This window comes from Pteropus alecto, unplaced genomic scaffold (assembly GCF_000325575.1).
Source record: "Pteropus alecto unplaced genomic scaffold, ASM32557v1 scaffold109, whole genome shotgun sequence".
NCBI classification, from domain to species: Eukaryota; Metazoa; Chordata; class Mammalia; order Chiroptera; family Pteropodidae; genus Pteropus; species Pteropus alecto.
The window spans coordinates 783,776-802,271 of NW_006494608.1; the positions used below are offsets into that span (position 1 = coordinate 783,776).

Consider the following 18,496-nt stretch of genomic DNA (forward strand, 5'->3'; position numbering starts at 1 on the left):
CTTTCCCTCCCTCTACTTCTCAAAGCACTTAGCAAACATTTCACATATGAGGCATTTTGGATATGAGAATAATTAAGACATAACAGTAATGTGAGATTAGCGGTGAGAAACAGAGATGTAAAAATAAATGTAGCAGAGGGCCATAGACTCTGTGGTTTGTGATCTGCATCATAGAAGACAGGCAGTCAAGGACAAGGGTCTTGATTCTTTCTTCATTACCTGTCATCCCCTAACTTGACTCTCCTTCAGGATCTCTCATTTCTGAGAATGACAGCACTGTCTACCCAGTTGCCCAAGTCAGAAACCAGAGCCTCACTGGGGACTCCACCTCTTTCTTATGGCTCATATGCCATCATTCACCAGGCCATTTTGATCCTCTCTATTTCTTATTCAAATTGTACCTCTTAATATCACCGTCTACTTTAATTTGGCATTTCTTGCTTCAGTGTCTGCAACAGCCTCCTGTCTCTCTTTCTCAGTTGCCTTCTCTCATTCAGTCACCAGAGTGCCATGTTAAAAATAGTAATTACATTGTTCTAAGGGTTCCTCATAACCACTCTCCGATGTAAAAGTCTCATGATTCCTATTTTAGAGATAGGCAGATTGAGACACAGAGAAGTGAAATAACTTGTCCCACATCACACAGAGAATAAGAGGTGGAACAAGGATATGAACCCTGACTCTAATGCTAGCATCCATACTCATAACTAATAAATATACAGTCTTATACTATTAATTAAAATAAAATATTGGTCACATTATTCCCCTGCCCAAAAGCCTTCAGTGGCATAAAAGATTAGGAAAATCATGGCTCCTTGGCTGGCAGAAAGCACCTCTGTGACTACCCTTACCCATTTGTTTAACCTCTTATCTTGTTTCTCTTGTGATATGTTCTTAGCTTCTCTGAAAATTCTATGCATCAAAACCCTCAAGCCATTGTGCATCTTGTTTTTCTATCCTTAATACTAACCCCCTGTAATACTAGTCTCTGCTCCCATATTAATAAGGCTTCTCCCCACCCCTGGCTCCTGGAAGTGGATGGTAGGGTGTCCTTTACCTGTTCTTTCGGACCTCTCCCACAACTCTGTCATCCCATATTGGCTGCACCGTCTTCTGCAGTGACTAGGCCTGTTTCTGTCATTGAGAATATAAACTTGAGTTAGACACTGCATTATTTTATTATCAGCATTATGCTTAGTAAGTATTTTAAACAAACACACGCATACACACACAATGTAGTAAAACAGATTCCAGGCAGAAAGAACCATGTGAAGATCAAAGGCACAAAACTGAGATGTAGCATATTGAGAAACTTGAAATAACTTGGCATTTGGAAGTAACTTGATATTCTGGAATATTGGTGTTGGATCTAAAAGTATAAAACAACAAAAACATAGAGTCATATGAATTAAAGATATGAATTAGCAGAAAAGCTGTTTCTCAGCCAGCAGAAACTATTAGAGTAAGTATTAAGCGTATTCTTACCTCATAAGGATTATTTCATTGAGATTTTATGTTATAGGACTCATTTCTTTTAGAAAAGGTAGCTAGCATTATAGTTCATGTTTTTATATTGCTTTTAGTTTTCAAAGACTAATAAAATTTCTCAGCACTGATATATTTTCTTAATTAAAAATTCAGAACAACAGTATAATGATAATAACGTGAGGCTTACCACTCAGGCATTCTTCAACAAAGCAATCCGTTGGCTTCCTTCCTGTGGCTTCTACTACCATCTAGTGGTAGCTGGAAGTTTTCCATTTCATTGGATTATGATGCTCTGAACATGAACAACAAATACTTTTCAGTGTTCCTCTGGGGAAATGCTTGAAGACAAATGCAGATTATGGTGTATTGTATTGTATTATTTTCATTGTCTGAGTGTTCAGTGTAGGAAAGAACTGTTATTGGAATTAATGTGCCTAGGAAAGAAGATTCTAAAGTAAGCTTTTTCATCAGGACAGTGGCTAAATATTAAAGTCTTTCAGTAGCAGATGTTATAAGCTTCTGTTGCCCTAATACAACATTGATTGGACCCTCATAGATAAGAAGAGCCTTGCCTTGTTTCTTCTTTCTTTCTCCAGCACATACTACAGTGCCTGGCACATAGTATATTTATAACTGTTGAAGGAATTAATGAAAAGAGAGAAAGAAAGAAATTGGAGGCACCAAAATTGAAATGTTAGCATTTTTCCCTGTAAAGGAATGGCTTGAATTTTTATATTACAGAGATTTGGAAAAGCAGCACATTTTAGTAGATGTACTTTTAAAGGATATAAAGGTGGTTTGTTTGCAGGTTTGCTTGTTGGTCTAGCCATGTCCTGCTTACCTGCGAATTAAATGGAAGTAGCATCCTCTCTCAGATGATTGGGTTCAAGTCGTTATGTGTGGTTAGACAAGCATAAATGAACCAGTTGTGATGCTAGGGAAAAGGTAATTCATCACCTCCTAATTCATTGAAAGACTAACTTAAAATGAAGAATAGCTCAATTGCATTTTACAATTTGTGCTAAACAAATCTAGATGGAAGCATTAAAATTTGCATTTGACACCTACTAAAAGTAACCATACATTTTGGTTTGCATGCAACAGTCTTGGTTTACTCTTGTGACCTAACATAATTATTATTAGAACTCCTTTTATTTTTCAGAAGTGTTCTTGTTTAAATAATGAATTATGTAATCACCTATTTATATCAGTAGAGTTGAAACACAATTTTCTCACTTTTTCATTAAAATTTTGAAAAGTATTAAGTCATAGCTGAAGATATTAGGTGCCATTCATTAAAATAAAACATATTTAATGAGGTACAATTTGCATACCATAAAGTTCATCCATTGTAAATGTTCAATTGCATGATGTTTAGTAAATTTGTAGTTTTTCAACCAACATCACAATACAATCTTAGAGCAATTTTATCATCCAAAACAGTTCCTTTATTTGCAGTTAATCCCCAGTCCTAGGCAAACCACTGATCTGCTTTTTGTCTTGACAGTTTGCCCTTTTTGGACAATGAACATAAATATAATCATGTAATATGTAATTTTTTGTATCTGCCTTCTTTAATTTAGCATAATATTTTTGAAGGTCATCATGTTGTAGCACATTTGAGTAGCTTATTCGTTTATATGGCTAACACTATTTCATTATGTGGATTTATAGCATTTTGTTTTCATCAGTTGGACATTTGGATTGTTTTCAGTTCTTTTGCTATTATGAGTCATCCTTCTATAAACATTCACATATGTCTTTGTGGGAACATATATCTTTTTAAGACAGATTTATAGGAGAGGATTTGCTGGGTCATATGATGTCATTATTATCATCATCATCATGACAAGTTCTGTTTAACTTTTTAAGTAATTGCTAAACTGTTCTCCAAAGTTGTACCATTTTATATTCTCTCCAGCGATGTATAAGAGTTTGTTTTCCATATATCTGACAACACTTGGTATTGGCTGTCTTTTTGATTAGAGCCATTCTAGCAGGTATTAGATAGTATCTCCTTCTGATTTTAACTCGCATGCCTGTAGGGACTAATAAATGTTGAGAACCTTTTCATGTGCTTATTAGTTATTCATTTATCTTCTTTGGAGAAATGTCATTTTAAGTCTTCTACCATTTTTTTAGTTATGTTGTTTGTCTTCTTATTGAGTTGGGAGAGTTCTTTGTACATTCTAGATAAAAGTCCTTTATCAGATATATGATTTGCAAATATTTTCTTCCAGTCTGTAGTCTTTTCATTTTCTTCATGGAATCTTTTACAGCATGAATTTTTAATTTTGATGAAGTCCAGTTTATCAAAATTTATTCTTTTATGAATAATGTGTTTGGAGTCATATCTAAGAACTCTTTACTTTAACCCTATGTCATGAAGATTTTCTCCAATATTTTTTTCTAGGAGATTTTGTAGTTTTAGCTCCTTCAGTTTAAGTTTATGGTCCATTTCAAATTAATTTTTGTGTATGGAGGTAAGGAACTAAATACATTCTGTTGCTTTTGGATATCCAGTTGGCACAGCATCATTTGTTGAAAAGACTATTCTTTCCCCCATTGAATTGACTCAGCACATTTGTCAAAAACCAGTTGACCATAAGTATAAGGGTTTATTTCTGGACTCAGTTCTCTTCTTTTGACCTGTATGCTCTTTATGCACCAGTATCACACTGACTTGACTGCTGTGATTTTATTTTTATATAAGCTTTGAAATCAGGTACTGTTAGATCTTGCTTGAAAGTCCTGCCCTACTGTCCCGAGATACTTCAATTTTGTAAGTAGTAAAGTTTTTCATACTCCCTATGTGTGTGTAGCATCATCAGTCTGAACATCCAAATCAAATTTTGGGTGCCCCACCACACATACCCTGCTTTTGCAGGGTGATCATAATAATCCTCCAACTTTGTTCTTTTCAAAATTATTTTGGCCATTCTAGGTCTTCTGTGTTTTCATGGAAATTTTAGAATGTTTGTTAATTTTTGCCCCAAAAGCATGCTGTATGGAATTTATAGATCAGTTTGGGACTGCCATCATGACAGTTGTGAATCTTCTAATCCATGAACATGGACTCTCTCTGCATTTTAGATAATCTTCAATTTTTCTTTGCATTGTTTTGTAGTTTTCAGCATACAAGTTTTAGTCTCCTTTCATTAAATTAATTTCTAAATATTTTATTCTTTTTGGTCCTATTTTGAATGCAGTTGCTTGCTTTTTTTCATTTTTAGATTGCTCATTGATAGTATATAAAATACAGTTGGCATTTTTATATACTGAACTTGTATCTTTTGCCCTTGCTAAAACTGTTTTTTATTTTTAGTTTTAGTTTTGTGCGTGTGTATGGATTCCATGGAATTTTCTACATACAGGATCATGTCATCTGTGGATAAAGACTGTTTTACCTTTTTCTTTTCCATATGTTGGCTATCTTTAACTCTTTTTTCTTTTTGCACTTTATAGAACCTCTAGTACAATTTTGATTAGAAGTGGCAAGAGCAGACATTCTTTTCTTGTTCTTAATCTTTAGAGAAAAGCATTCAGTTTTTCATTAAGTATGATGAGAGCTGTGGGTTTTCACAGATGCCCTTTATTAGGTTGAGGATGTTCCATTTAAGCCCTAGTGTGTTGAAAGTTTTTATCATGAGTGGGTACTGGATTTTTCAAATGCTTATTCATGCATCTGCTGAGATGATCATGTGGTTTTTCTCCTGTAGTCAATTAATATGGTGTATTACATTAATTGATTTTTTGATTGTTAAATCAACTGTTTACATCTGGGATAAATCTAACTTGGTCACATTGTATAATCCATTATGCATGTTTCTGGATTTGATTTGCTAACATTTTCTTGAGGATTTTTGTACCTATGCCCATTATTTTCATACTTGTTGGTCTATAGTTTTCTAATTATATTTTTGGCTTTAATATCAGGGTAATGCTGGCCTCATAAAATTCAATAGGAAGTATATCCAATTCCTCTTTTCTGAGTGAATCTTTCTTGTGAAAGATTAGTATTCCTTCTTTAAATGTTTGATAGAGTCTCTAATGAAACTATCTGGATCAGGAATTTTACTTTGGAAGATTTTTAATGGCTAATTTAATTTCTTATTATATCTAGGTCTATTCAAATTTATTTATTTATTTATTTATTTATTTATTTATTTATTTTTTAGTTCATTTAGGTAATTTGTGCCTAAGAATTCATTTATTTCTTCTAAACTATCTAGTTTGTTGCCATAAATTATTTATAATATTCCCTTTAATCCTTTTTAATTTCTGTAGGAATGATAGTAATTTTTTTTCTTGAGTTTGGTAATTTGTGTAGATATTTATCTCAGATCGTCTCGGTAATTCTGGCTTGAGGTTTGTCAATTTTGTTGATATTTTCAAAGAATTGACTTTTATTTTCCTTGATTTTTCTCTTTTGTTTAATTATTTCTAGTCCAATTTTTATTATTTCATTTATTCTGCTTAGGTTGAGTTTTATCTTGCTCTTCCTTTTCAGGATTGATTTCTTCCTTTCTGTTGCAAGCATTTAAAGCCATAAATTTCCCCCTTAGCATTGCTTTAGCAACATCTTATAAATTTTGATGTTTTGCGTTTTCATGTATTTCTTAGTTTTCAGCAGGTTTCTTGTGAGGTGCCTACCTGTAGATCTCTGTATCTATCCTAATTACTATTTGTTTAGCTTATTAGATGTGTAGATTAATATTTCTCAACAAATTTGAGGAGTTGTGGCCATAGTTTCTTCAAACTTTTTCCTGATTTTTTTTTTCCTCTTCTTTTTCAGGAAGACCCATTACATGTATGTTAGTATCTGTTATCTCATAGGTCTCTGACCTCTGTTCAGTTTTTTCTTCAGTCTTTTTCTCTCTGTTATTCAGATTGGATAACTTCTATTGCTCTATCTTCAAGTTTACAGTTTTTCTTCTACCAACTTAAACATTCTTTTAACCCCCTCTAATGAATATTTCACTTCAGTTATACTTTTCTACTTTAGATTTCATTGTTTTAATCTGATCATTTTATAATTTGTCTCCTTAATAAGAATCTCTATTTGTTGATTTATTGTTGTCATACTGTCCTTTAATTCTTTAAACATGGTTTTCTATAGTTCTTTGAATGTATATTTATAAATTTGTATTTTTAAATATAAATACACTTAAAATGGCTGCTTTGAAGTCATGGTCTGATGAATAAAATAGCTGGACACATTCAAAGACAATTTGTATTGAGTTGTGGCTTTTGTATTGTTTTTTTCTCCTGAAAATAGTCACACTTTTCTGATTCTTTGCCTGTCTTGTAATTTTTTATTGAAAAATATTTTCTTGAAAATATATTGTAGCAACTCTAGATTCTGATTCCCTCCCCCCAAAAAGAGGTTGATGTTATTACTGTTTGTTTGCTTAAAAAAGTGCCTGAGCTAAATCTGTGAAATTATGTCCCCTGTGGTGTGTGGCTGCTGCTGTCTCTTCCCAGTTTTTTTTTCTTTTTATTTCTTTTATTTTTAAGCCTAGCTTCATGGGGGTCATCTCTATATCTACATAGCTTAGCAGTAACTAATGATTGGACAGAGATCATACTCAAGCACCTTGATTAAGATTTCCGTGTTCTGCCTAATGAATATATGTATGTATACAGTAGCACATTCAAATTTTAGGTCTTTTGGAGTCTTCCCCAGCTTGTACTTTCTGCTGAGTCTTTTCACATCTCCTCTGCATAAGCTTTCAGCCTCAGGATAGACCAGGAGTATTTGACTAGTTTGCGCTCTTTTGGGTCTCTGCCAAGCATACACACAGCTTCAACCAAGCATATTCTTGCTGCAGTCATGACCACAACCTCAAACCAGCATAGCCTCTGGCCCTTCCTGCTCACACACTACTGAGTTTGTCAGTTCCCCATCTAATCACTCCCCACCCTAAATTAAGTGAGCTCCCTTCAGCTGTGTAATTTTGCTGCCAGTCCTTGTGGCCTGCCCTAACCTGGAAGAACCTTCATGGCCATCAGTCTGTGTGTTGGGAGGTGAAGGAATTGGAGCAGCTCCAGGCTCAGGGAACAACAACATTTTTATTCCCTGAATTCTGCAGTTTTTCAAGCATCTTCTTACATTATTATATGCCTTTGGTCATTTCCTGAGTGCTGAAATGGTTAGTTTTATTCATCTAGTCCAGTTTTACAGTTGCTTTTCAAGAAGATTTCTAGATCTCTTCACTTGACCATAGCCAGAAGGGCTTCCTAGCATTCACTTTTAAATTATGTAAAGCATACATATTATTATTTTAATTAAAAGTTTTCCTTTATTTAAAACTACCAAATAATTCCCAGCCATGATAGCTCATTGTGGCTCAAATGCCATTAGCCCTACAGGTGGAAAGTGAGCCCAGAAACAGGAAGTCTTGGTATAACCATCACCCTCAGATTCCTTTCAAAGTGAGAAAGCAGTTCAACCGCCCCAGTGTCTGTGATTTACAGCAGTTTAACAGGCTAGAAAGTGAAGCCTTTATCTATTTATTTTACCACAAATGTAACTATATGACATTTATGAGGTTAAGATGTGGGACACAATCTTTTAAGGTTCTTAGCCTTTCATTCTCCTGTACCAGATTTGTTTTCGGCTATAATCCAGGCAGACAAAAAAATCCCTCTTTTGAAGTGCCTTGCCTGATAAGAGTCAGCAGCTTTAACTGCTTTAGCTTTAACATGTGAATAGGTTCTCTCCCTTACCTGCTGCAGTGGTCTCTTACCATTCTTTTTTATTTCTTGCCCTTGATTGTGAGAGTAAGGCATACTTTTTATAAAAATGTGGAAAGAACAAAAATAAAAGATTACTTGTTCTTTAAACTATTCAGCAACATCAGTATTGATAGTTTAATTTGTTCCCTTCTAGTTTCATGTTTGTAATATACATAATTATGACCTTACTGCCTGTATTATTTGTAACTTGTTTTAAAAATTTAAAGTTAATTTAAACATATAGTAGAAATTTTGGAAATCCAGACATGTATGTAAGCTGTTTACATATACCTGGTTGTTTTCTTCTAGTTTTTCTGATTTGCACATGTATATTTAGTTTTTTTTTGTTTGTTTTCATCAAATATGATCTTATAGTATTATAGTTGTTTAAATTACATATTTGTTTTTACTTGATTGCATATTCATTTTCCATGTTGTTATAATTATATAAACAATTTTAAGTGGATGCAGGATATTTCATGGAAATGTAATAATTTTTAACTTTTCTTCCACTCTCAGATATTTAGATGTTTTTTGCTTTTTAGAGGGAAAACAAGGATATATCCTAAAGAAATAATCCTAAAATTATTTGATATCAATTATTTGAAAGCATCAAATGCATGAATAACTTGAGGCTCACCAAACACTGACCCAGAGTGGTTATAACAGTGATCACTGGCAACAGCACTCGAGAGTGACCATCTGTCATCACCCTTGGCATTAGGAAGCCTTTACTTCTCTCTCACTTGCTGGGTACAGCAGTTTTAAAAACTATGTAGATTCAATTATTTGTACCAAAGCTCAAAGTTATTTGCACTTGAAAAATACATGCAAGCTTGTCAACAAAGGGTAGAGGAGGGATAGCCTGGATAATAATTCTTGGTTTGTATGAATACTTTTAATAGTACATAGATGAACATGACAAACAAACAGAGACTCATAGACACGGATCATAGTTTAGTGGTTAGTAGAGGAAAGGTGGGAGTGGGGCAGGTAGATACGAGTAAAAGGGGACAGCAACTATGGTGACAGAAGGAAATTTAACTTTGGGTGGTGAACACACAATGCAATATATATATGATGTATTATTGAAGGATACACTTGAAACCTACATGATTTTGTTAACCAATGTCAACTCAATAAATTTAAGTAAAAAATAAGTGAAAATAAATAAAAATAACACATAAGTGAAATCCTTTTAGACGGATTAGTACATATGAGAGATCCTATTTTAAAGGTTTTCCTGTTACAATAAATAAAAACTTTGTTTTACAATTACAGTTTTGTTAGCCTGAATCTCTTGAAGATGAAATGTATGCATGCATCTCTCATTTAAAATGTGCATGTGTGTATAAATTTTAAAGAAATCATTTGTTACTTTAATGGAATGCAATACTTTTTCTCTTTCCTTTTCTTACCATATAGGCTCTGAAGAAGCTGAAGAAAAGCAGGACAGTGAAAAACCACTTTTAGAACTATGAGTACTACTTTTGTTAAAGTAAGTCTTTAAAAATGAAACTGTAACAACAGACTAGTGGAATATGGAACATTTCTTTGAGTCAATTTAAAGTAAAATTCAAAGAATATGAGTGTGAGTATGTAGCCAGATCTGTCCTGTTTACATGAATTTACCAGTCACATTTTATTACTGTATAATTTCTTTACATTTTCTGTATGGATGTAAATTTGTGAAGCATGAAAAATACCAGAGTCCCAAATTTCTAAATAAGGGTGCATTCATTTTTGTTTACTTAGCCAGAATGTCTCTGTATCAGACATTGTTTAATTACAAACCCTAACTTAGGTGTGCTGTGAGGCAGCAGTCCTATGAGATGTGGTACTGTTATTATCTCCATTTACACTTAAGGCAGGTGAGACTTAGGGTCTCACAGCTAGCAAGTAGCAGAGCCAAGACTCAAGCCTGCCCCTCTGTTCCAGTATTCACTCTCGCCCTGCATTGAGATGTCTCTCAAGTCTTTGGAGCTTCCGGGGTGAAAGATGTGATCTAGCCCGAGCAGCAGCCTTGATCTGTCTCCAGGTGGGGCATGTTGTTAAATCCTTTGAAATCATCAAAGGAAAACATTTCAGCCTCAGAAATGCAAGCAGATAAACATAAAGTAAATTGTGGTAGCAGCAACTCTGCTTAATTATTTAAACATAGAAAAGAGAGTAGATTTTAAAAGTTCTCTCACAAGCAAAAAAATTATGTAACTGTATGGTGATGGATATTAACTAGACTTGTAGTGGTGATCATTTCTTAATATATACAAATATCGAATCTTTATGTTGTATACTTGAAACTAATATAATATATGTCAGTTATATCACAAAAAATAATAATTTTTTTTAAAAAGAAAAGTAGTAGAGAGATTCGGCATAGTCAGGGAGCCAGAATTGAGGCCACATGGCCAGCAATGGCAGCCAGAGTCCTGACAAATGGAGATGCGTGCCTGCGTCAGCAGCACGCAACACTCCTCAGTGCCTGCTTCCCACAACGGCACTTGTGTAGGCATGTGAAGAGTCAATCCTCTTCTAAAATGTTTTAAAGTAAATTCTTGTGTGACTACACCCATTGTCCTTTAAGTGTCTATAACACAGCCCATCTTCAGTACATAGACTGTTATAAAAACATTAGGCACCGTGTAGCGTTTTGCCTTTTACCACAACATCTCAAATATTTTTGTGTTCTCTCTTTTCCTAAGTGTGAAAAACCCTCATTGAAAATCACCAGAGAGAATAAAAGGACTGGAGATGGGGTCCCCCTATGAAAGTTGAAATGGTAATATCTACTACTGATTAATTGAACAGTTAATAAAGAATTTATTTATTGTAATACCTCACAGACATTGTACCATATCCACACATATTTAGTAGCCTGCCTCTGACTGGTAAGATGTGATGACCCATCCTACATTCTCTGAGACTGAGTCTGATCTGTTAATAAATAGTTGCAGAAAAGTCCCGTGCTGTATTCCTAATCAAAAGACTTCTTAATATATTGGAATAACACTTTTTTAGTAAGCAAAATATCTTATTTGGATTCACAGAATGGAATTGTTTCATGTCTCAGATTTCTTTTGTATTTCTTTTTTAACATCCTGCATTTCCCTTGTGTTTTTTAATTCACGCACATGCGCTTTTTGTACAATTTTAAAAAGTAATAAAATCTAACAAATAAAAATGATTAATTTTCTTGCTTGCATTATGTATTTGGCCTAAAGTGTTGGAATTACAAAAGGGGGACAAAGAGGGATTGTGAATACATACAGAAGTTCACAAGATATTTTGTATTATTTTTATCATGAAATTGTATTTTTCTCTTAGAAGTACTTTCTGAAATAGCCTGAGTACTCTTATTCTGACCTACACTGTGAAATCATTGCCATCATTTTCCCTTTTTGTTTAACTAATTTGAATTGGAGTGAACTAAATTATATTGTGAGTTATTTTTTTAAAAAAAACGTGAATATTCACTTAATGCTTCATAGGAAAGCAGAATATCTATTAGTTTTCTTTCATTCATTTCTTTCATTCAATAAAATTCAATTGTGTGTAGAGATAATGGTGCTTGTTTGTGTGGGAACTGGCCATTTGTGCAGATCAAATCAGGTCCATCTGTACTTGTTCTAAGAGTGGGCCAAATGACAGAAATGCACTTAGGAGGCTGGGGTCTAACTGGGGTCTAAGCACTTAGGAGGAGCTTCTTATTGTGGAGAAAGGGGTAAGAAAAATGCTGAAATAAATAATAGTGTTTTATGTCATTTTCACTGTATTGGTCATTTTGATAGACATTTCTGACTTGCCCGGGATAGAGAGAGCACCATTTTGCACACCTACAACAGTGAAGGTGAATACCAAGAGTGTGCTGTCAAATGCCAGGACTTTGCTAACCTGACAAGTAAAAACTAGTCTCATCATGGTTTTAATTTGTTTTTCTTTTATAAGCGAAGATAACCCTCTTTTCACATATTTAAAGTCTATTTATATTTCTTTCTCTGACATGTCTTTTGACCACTTTTCCCATTAATAATACTAACAAGTATGATACTCATTGACACATGTGTCTGTGTATTTCGACAGGCATAGGCATAAAACAAAATGGCAAAAAAATAAGTGATTGCATGTTTCTATTTTCTCTAATGAGTCCTTTAGCGGTAAAAACTTTTATATATTAGAATTAAAACGTCTCATTTAAAATTGGGAATTTGTAAAATTGTAAAATTGGTTTCTTTACAATCAGCTTGTTTCTGTAAAACACGCTCTTTTGGAAACTGAGTAGAGGTTCCCATTTGGAAACAAAATAAGATGAACCAGGTACAAGAAAGATTAAATTTAATTAGATCTACTCCTTGATTCTCATAAATTTGGTCAGACCTCTTTAGGCCAAATACTTGGTCCTCTACTTAGAGTGTTGGAACTATTTCTGCATTGGGAAAGCATATAAGTGGAAAGAGGAAACACGCAAATCACTGAATGCTTCGTGTGGTCAATTTCACTGCTGGGGGGCACCACTAAGGAGCATCTCCTGTGGCTTCAAACTTCTTAGCAACTTCCTTCCCAACTCAACCTGGGCTGCCCTAAACTGGGCAGTAGAGGGTGAACAAAGGTGGCAGTGGAGGAGACAGAATGGGTGGCAGGAGGATGCTGGTGTGGCTGATGGTGTTTTATTTTCTCAGGCTTCTTTTGTTTACGTGCTCTGTCGAATGTGGTTGATTCGTGGAAAATGCTCAAAGTCAAACCAGCCCCTCCTGGTTGGGACTGTGCATGTGGTGAGTAGGGTGTTATAAGATAAATTAAGAACAGTTAAACCACAACCAACTTTGCTCACTTTTAAAAGGCCATAGCTAATGGAAAGAAAACATTCATCTACATATGCATGTAGGCGGTTGTTCATACTCTTAGGCTGTGGGGATGGGTTCCCTGCATTTTATATAGAGAGTTTACTCCAATGAGCTACTATGTGAAGTTGGAAATCTTATGCCCAGACTGTTCAGATGCTTCTTTAGTCCATCATGACACTGTTCTGAAGGGAAGAGCAGCCAAGACTTCTAGTAGCACTTATATAATCCCTAACATTACACCAAATATCTGTGCTTTTCCGTGGTATTTGATTTACTTGGGATGGTACCTTTGGTTTCATTTTCTCAGTGTAGACAAGGTGACATAAAACCTGTGCCCGTGAACCTGGTAGCATGGATGTTTCATAGATGTGGGCAACAGTGATGCACCTTTTCCTTCACAAGGGAATTTAGCAAGGCCCTAAATTCAACTGTGTAATTGCATGTCACATACTGAATCATGTAAGTCCCTCTAAAGAGATAAAAAGACTTTGGAGCCAACCTGAGCAAGGCTTAATAGAGGACACTAACATCAAATAGATGTGTGATTGGGGTCAAGTGGAAGAGGGCTGTTCAGAATGGGTTCCCAGGCTCACAGACTCAATCTGTGCCATCCTAGGAAGAAGTAAAGCTCTATGGTTGCGATCAACACTTCAGGCTTTCATAGTCTGACTTTACGGCTTTCTTCAAATCAGATACTTCGTTCTTCTCAGTCTGTGCTCTGAGAACCAACTTCTGGGTGAGCCTTGGCTTCCTATGAGAATTGGCTGCATCCCACTGGTTCAGTCCACAAGATTGGAAACAAGCCAATTTTACAAATTCCCAAGTCTATGACAGAGAATTGATTTTATACAATATTATGCATTCACCAGTGAAATATGCAGTCGTCTTTGTGTTCCTATATGAGAGCTACAGGATGTATAAGAGAAATGCAAAATAATGTATATTATATAATTCTTTTGTGTACTAAGGAAGGAAATTAGAATATATATATTCACATATAGACGTGTATTTATATAAGTGCATTCATATCTGCGTACTAAAAATTAGAAGGATGCATAAGAAATAAAAGTGTGACTTGTAAGAGGTGGGGCAGGTAGAGACTGGTTGAAGCAAGACTTCTTAATGCATTTTTTAGAATGTTTCGATTTTTGAACCACATGAAGGTATTATCTAACAATTTTAGTGGAATTCTATGCATATTATTTTTTCAACACTTCTTGATTGATTTTCATTTCTTTAAATACATTTTTTGAAGATGCATAGTAATCTGTCATATGACATTCTTTAGTTTATATTTTTAGTTTCTTATTGGACATTTGCGTTAATTTGGAGCTGCTATAAATAGCACTACAGTGAATGAACATCCTTGCACATAAATCTTAGTATATACCTTCCATTTCCTTAGGAAACTGATGGGTCAAATACTTTCCAGGTTGTAGCACGTTTCACACTTGTGGAGTGGGATCTGTGATAGCTCCTCACTGCCTGAGAACCAAGACAGCAGTGCTAGAGCTCAGGAGCTATTTCAGTCACTTGCTGGCCTCCACCCTGGCTGCGCATTACAACTACTGAAGGAGGTTTTTGTCTTCTGCCTGGCCAGTGATGAAGTCTAGGCCTCAGTGATTTTTAAAGACTCCAAGAGGAGAGTCACTGGTATAACAGATAAAGCAGCAGATTTTAAGTCAGACAGACCTGGAATCTGGCACTCTGTGTTTAACCTGGGCATGTTCTTAGTCTCTATGGGATCTAGTCTTCCCATCAGTGAAATGAGCATGATTCCTGTACTGTGGTACAGTGAGAGCATTAGAGTATGCAAACTGCCTGTCAGAATTCCTGATGCTCACTAACTGGTAGGTTCTTGCTGTTACTCAAACAAAATGAAAGCAAACAAAAAATAGCCTAAAAGAACATGACAAAAACCGTGCTATTACCCAGATGTTTTTTCATGGATAACGAAATGAGTTTCTAGCTTTTTGGCTGAATTGCATCATGTTTGTATAGTATCTCTGGTTATCACGCATCAGAATATCTAATTGGCAGTTATATATGACCTTGATTAATATAAATGTAAAAATCAAGTATTACTTAAATTGCAGCTTGCTTGATTGACAGAAAGCCTTTAAAAAATGAAGTTTATGAGTAAAAGAATTCCAAAACAGTAGAGAGAATTCATAATGGAGAAAATTTTGAGAATTGTTGCATTGAAATTTTCCTTTTTTGTGGTTGAGAAGATTATGGAGTACTCTAGTTTCATAAAGACTGTTGAGACATGGGTGCTTTTATGTAGAATTGTATAAATCTTTGCCTAATTTTTCTATTGCACACCTGTGGATACAACCTGTTGTTCTGGTATTTATATCATCTAACCATGTGTCATGGACTTTAATTACAGAAGAGCAATCGGTAGGTGGGCAGTCAGCATATAAAAATCTTCTCAACACAAAAAATTATGTTGCAAGTTAGCCTATAATCCTCTGGTTAAATGCACAGCATAGGAGCAAGGAAAGGAAAGGTGGACATGTAAAGAGGCAGTTCTCTTTACCAGCTCAGCCTGTTTAAGGAAGGAAATTTGCCTGTCTAAGCTGAAACTAGAAGTAACCTGTTTCTACTCTAGTAGCAACTAATATAGAAGTTAAGAGCAGAACTCCAGTAGCCTGTCAGCTTGGGTTCAAATCCTAGCTGTTTGTTATTAGCTGCCTAAATATGGGTATATTCTTTACCCCCTCTTTGCCTCAGTTTTCCCATTTATAGATCAGAGATGTTTGTATATATATAGATATATAGATATATAGAGATATATCTATATATCTATATATCTATCGATATATATATATACAAAGAACCCTAAGATATATATCTATAGTTTATATCTAAACTCTCTGCAGGGAAATAAGATCAGAGATGTTTGTCAGGGGTTGTATGTGTGTGGGGATGGGGAGTATCTCCTATTTCTAAAGAGCTACTAACAGCTGCTAATGCTATTGAGGATTTAAATGTGCCAAATGTTATTAACTCATCTAATCCACACAATTCCAGGAGACTGAGCACTGTAACTTTATTTGCAAATGAGAAGATTGCGGCACAGAGTGTTCTCATAGCTTGCCTGAGGTCACACAGATACCAATACTAGATCCAAATTCAGGCACTTAGGGTTTAGAGTCAAAGTGTTTAACCCCTCCACCAAACTGCCTCTCCAGTGTCAGTGCAGTCCACATGGGGTTATCATGAGGATCAGTAAGCTTTGATGCTTCTGAGACACTAATAGAGATCTGAGCACACACGGTGCAAATCATGATAGATGTTATAATGTCACCATCGGAATGTCTCAAACCAAATGAGTCTTACTCTGGTGACCTTTGAAAAAGAAGTAACCTGGGCACTATCATTTGGTTCTGGTTCCTCTTGGAGCCACTGACCCAAAGAAAACATCATGACCACTGTCTCAGGGAAAGAAATAGAAATGTAGAATTGACTGTTATTACAAACGCCCCTGAATTTGATAGCTTAGTTGTCATGCCTTTTCTTACCTTGGACTTTCAATTAGATTTATCAAATTAAAATACATAGACAGAGTAGACTTTTGATTTTTTAAATTTATTGTTCCTATTATGTAAAAAAAAAGTACAGAATTCAAGTAGCAAAGATGGCGGCTTCAGGGTGTGTAAAATGGAAAGCTTCAAGGCAGCTATCTGGTTAAAGAGTACCAAGGACCATGACTAGAAGCTGCATGCTGTCTGTGCTCAGAAGTCATGATTACTTGGCTGGAGGAGCTAATAGAGATTATGAAGAGAATGGTGCTAAAGGCTACTCCTTGGCCCTGCCCCTGAGAAATGGCAGAATTTGTTACTGTTACAGATTGAAATTTTCTGGTTGCTCAGCAGTTTGAAAAACTGTTGTGCAATAATGACATAATAAAAAAAATGCACATGTGAACTGAAATAACCTAAACCCAGAAAGAAATTCTAGCTAGATCCACAGCAGACATCTCAGGGACAATAAATGAAGAAAAGTTGACCGCTTTGTTCCACCATCTGTTATGAACTCTTTCCGTTGCCACAGACTGCTGTTCTCCTAAACAGGCAGAAGGCGATGATGGCAAAGTAGATCATGCTCTTGAGTAGGAGGAGGAGGTAAGTGTAGTAGGCAGAAGTGTTGGTGAACTGCAGCTGCAGCATATCTAAGAAAAGTCATTTGGTTAGTTTCTCTTGCTATTTTTAAGGATAAAAAATATTAATGGAGAGGGTCACAATTATTTATTTCTTGTGATCTAGATTGAAATGACACCTCCATACCGCCAAACCCCAACAGTAAATGTCTACCACCATCATCATCATCACCATCAAGACAACTCAGAATCCAGCTTTCAAGTCAACAAACAACCTCTGCTAAATTCACTTGGAACACTCTAAAATATTAAAAAGTAAGATTGCGTTTTTAACGAGTACATCCAAAAACATATTTGTGATAGTTTTTAGCATTTTTTCACCCCTATCCTGTCTCTAAATAATAATAATAGCTAATATTTATTAACCACTAACCAAATGCCAAATGTTTATTCTGATAGCTTTGTGCAAAGCTTTAATCTTATATAATTTTTATAATAACTTATGAAATTATTATTCATCCCCATTTTACAAATAAACTGAAGATAGAGAAGTAATTTGCTTGATGTCACACATTTCTTTAGTACCAGAAAACAGATTTCAATGCCAGCAATGATTTTACAGACCACATTCTTAGCCACTCTAATTCTGCATTTCCAAGTGCAATAAATACTCCAGACATCAAAGGGTCAAGCATAAATATAAAGTTGAATTGCTGATTTAGAAACATCTGGGCCATTACATGTGCATTCAGTATGATTCCTACAAAGGGTACAATCCATGAAAATGTGGTGGTGTTTACGGTAGGGTGAGTGGGAGATTTTACTAGAGAGCATTATATAAACTGGAAGAAAGTAGTTAATCCAAATTCTCTGAAACTTTAGAAGGTAATAGCTCACTCACCTGTCTTTCCTGAATGTCTCTCATTGTGGCCGTGATCCTAGAGGGGAATTACACTTAATATCCTTTGAAGTTTTGCAAGAAATATATGATGTCAAGAAATAATTAACAACAGTGATGGTAGGTCACACTGGCTACTCAGTGAACCATAAGGCCAAGTCCTTTCTTGTGGAAATTTCTCTTTTACGTGCTTTATTATCATAGAGTCAGAACTCCAGAATTATTAGCACTTGGTGTGGAAAGACACCTCAAGAGGTGATATGCTCAGAACTCCTTGCCTCTGGTCAGGTAAGGTGTTAGCTAAAGTCCAAAGGCCCCTTGATATTGGAAATGGAGGAGAGAACAACAAAAATAGAGCCAATGCTTCTAGTTACTTTCTTTGCATATGTGTAGGGAGAAAGGGCCAGAAACTAAATGAGATATCCT

The 18,496-nt window shown here is 35.2% G+C and overlaps 2 protein-coding genes across 6 annotated transcripts in view; one reads left to right on the forward strand and one right to left on the reverse strand.

The window, feature by feature from the left end:
* The window catches only part of STARD3NL (STARD3 N-terminal like), a 56,750-nt gene extending 39,166 nt beyond the window's left edge, over window positions 1–17,584 (forward strand). For 4 of the 5 annotated variants that reach the window (XM_015599545.2, XM_015599544.2, XM_006925334.3 and 1 more), the window contains 2 exons: window positions 9,652–9,724; window positions 10,929–11,419. In XM_015599545.2, the coding sequence (XP_015455031.1) occupies window positions 9,652–9,707 (56 nt within the window). In that variant the 3' untranslated portion in view covers window positions 9,708–9,724; window positions 10,929–11,419. Of the gene's footprint in view, window positions 1–9,651; window positions 9,725–10,928; window positions 11,420–17,338 lie in introns of those variants that run through there. The other variant, XM_015599548.2, reaches the window with a different exon arrangement.
* The window catches only part of LOC102893131 (T-cell receptor gamma chain C region C10.5), a 40,815-nt gene continuing 38,254 nt past the window's right edge, over window positions 15,936–18,496 (reverse strand). The window contains 1 exon segment of the mRNA XM_025041938.1: window positions 15,936–17,244. Coding sequence (XP_024897706.1) covers window positions 17,102–17,244 — 143 coding nt within the window. The 3' untranslated portion in view covers window positions 15,936–17,101.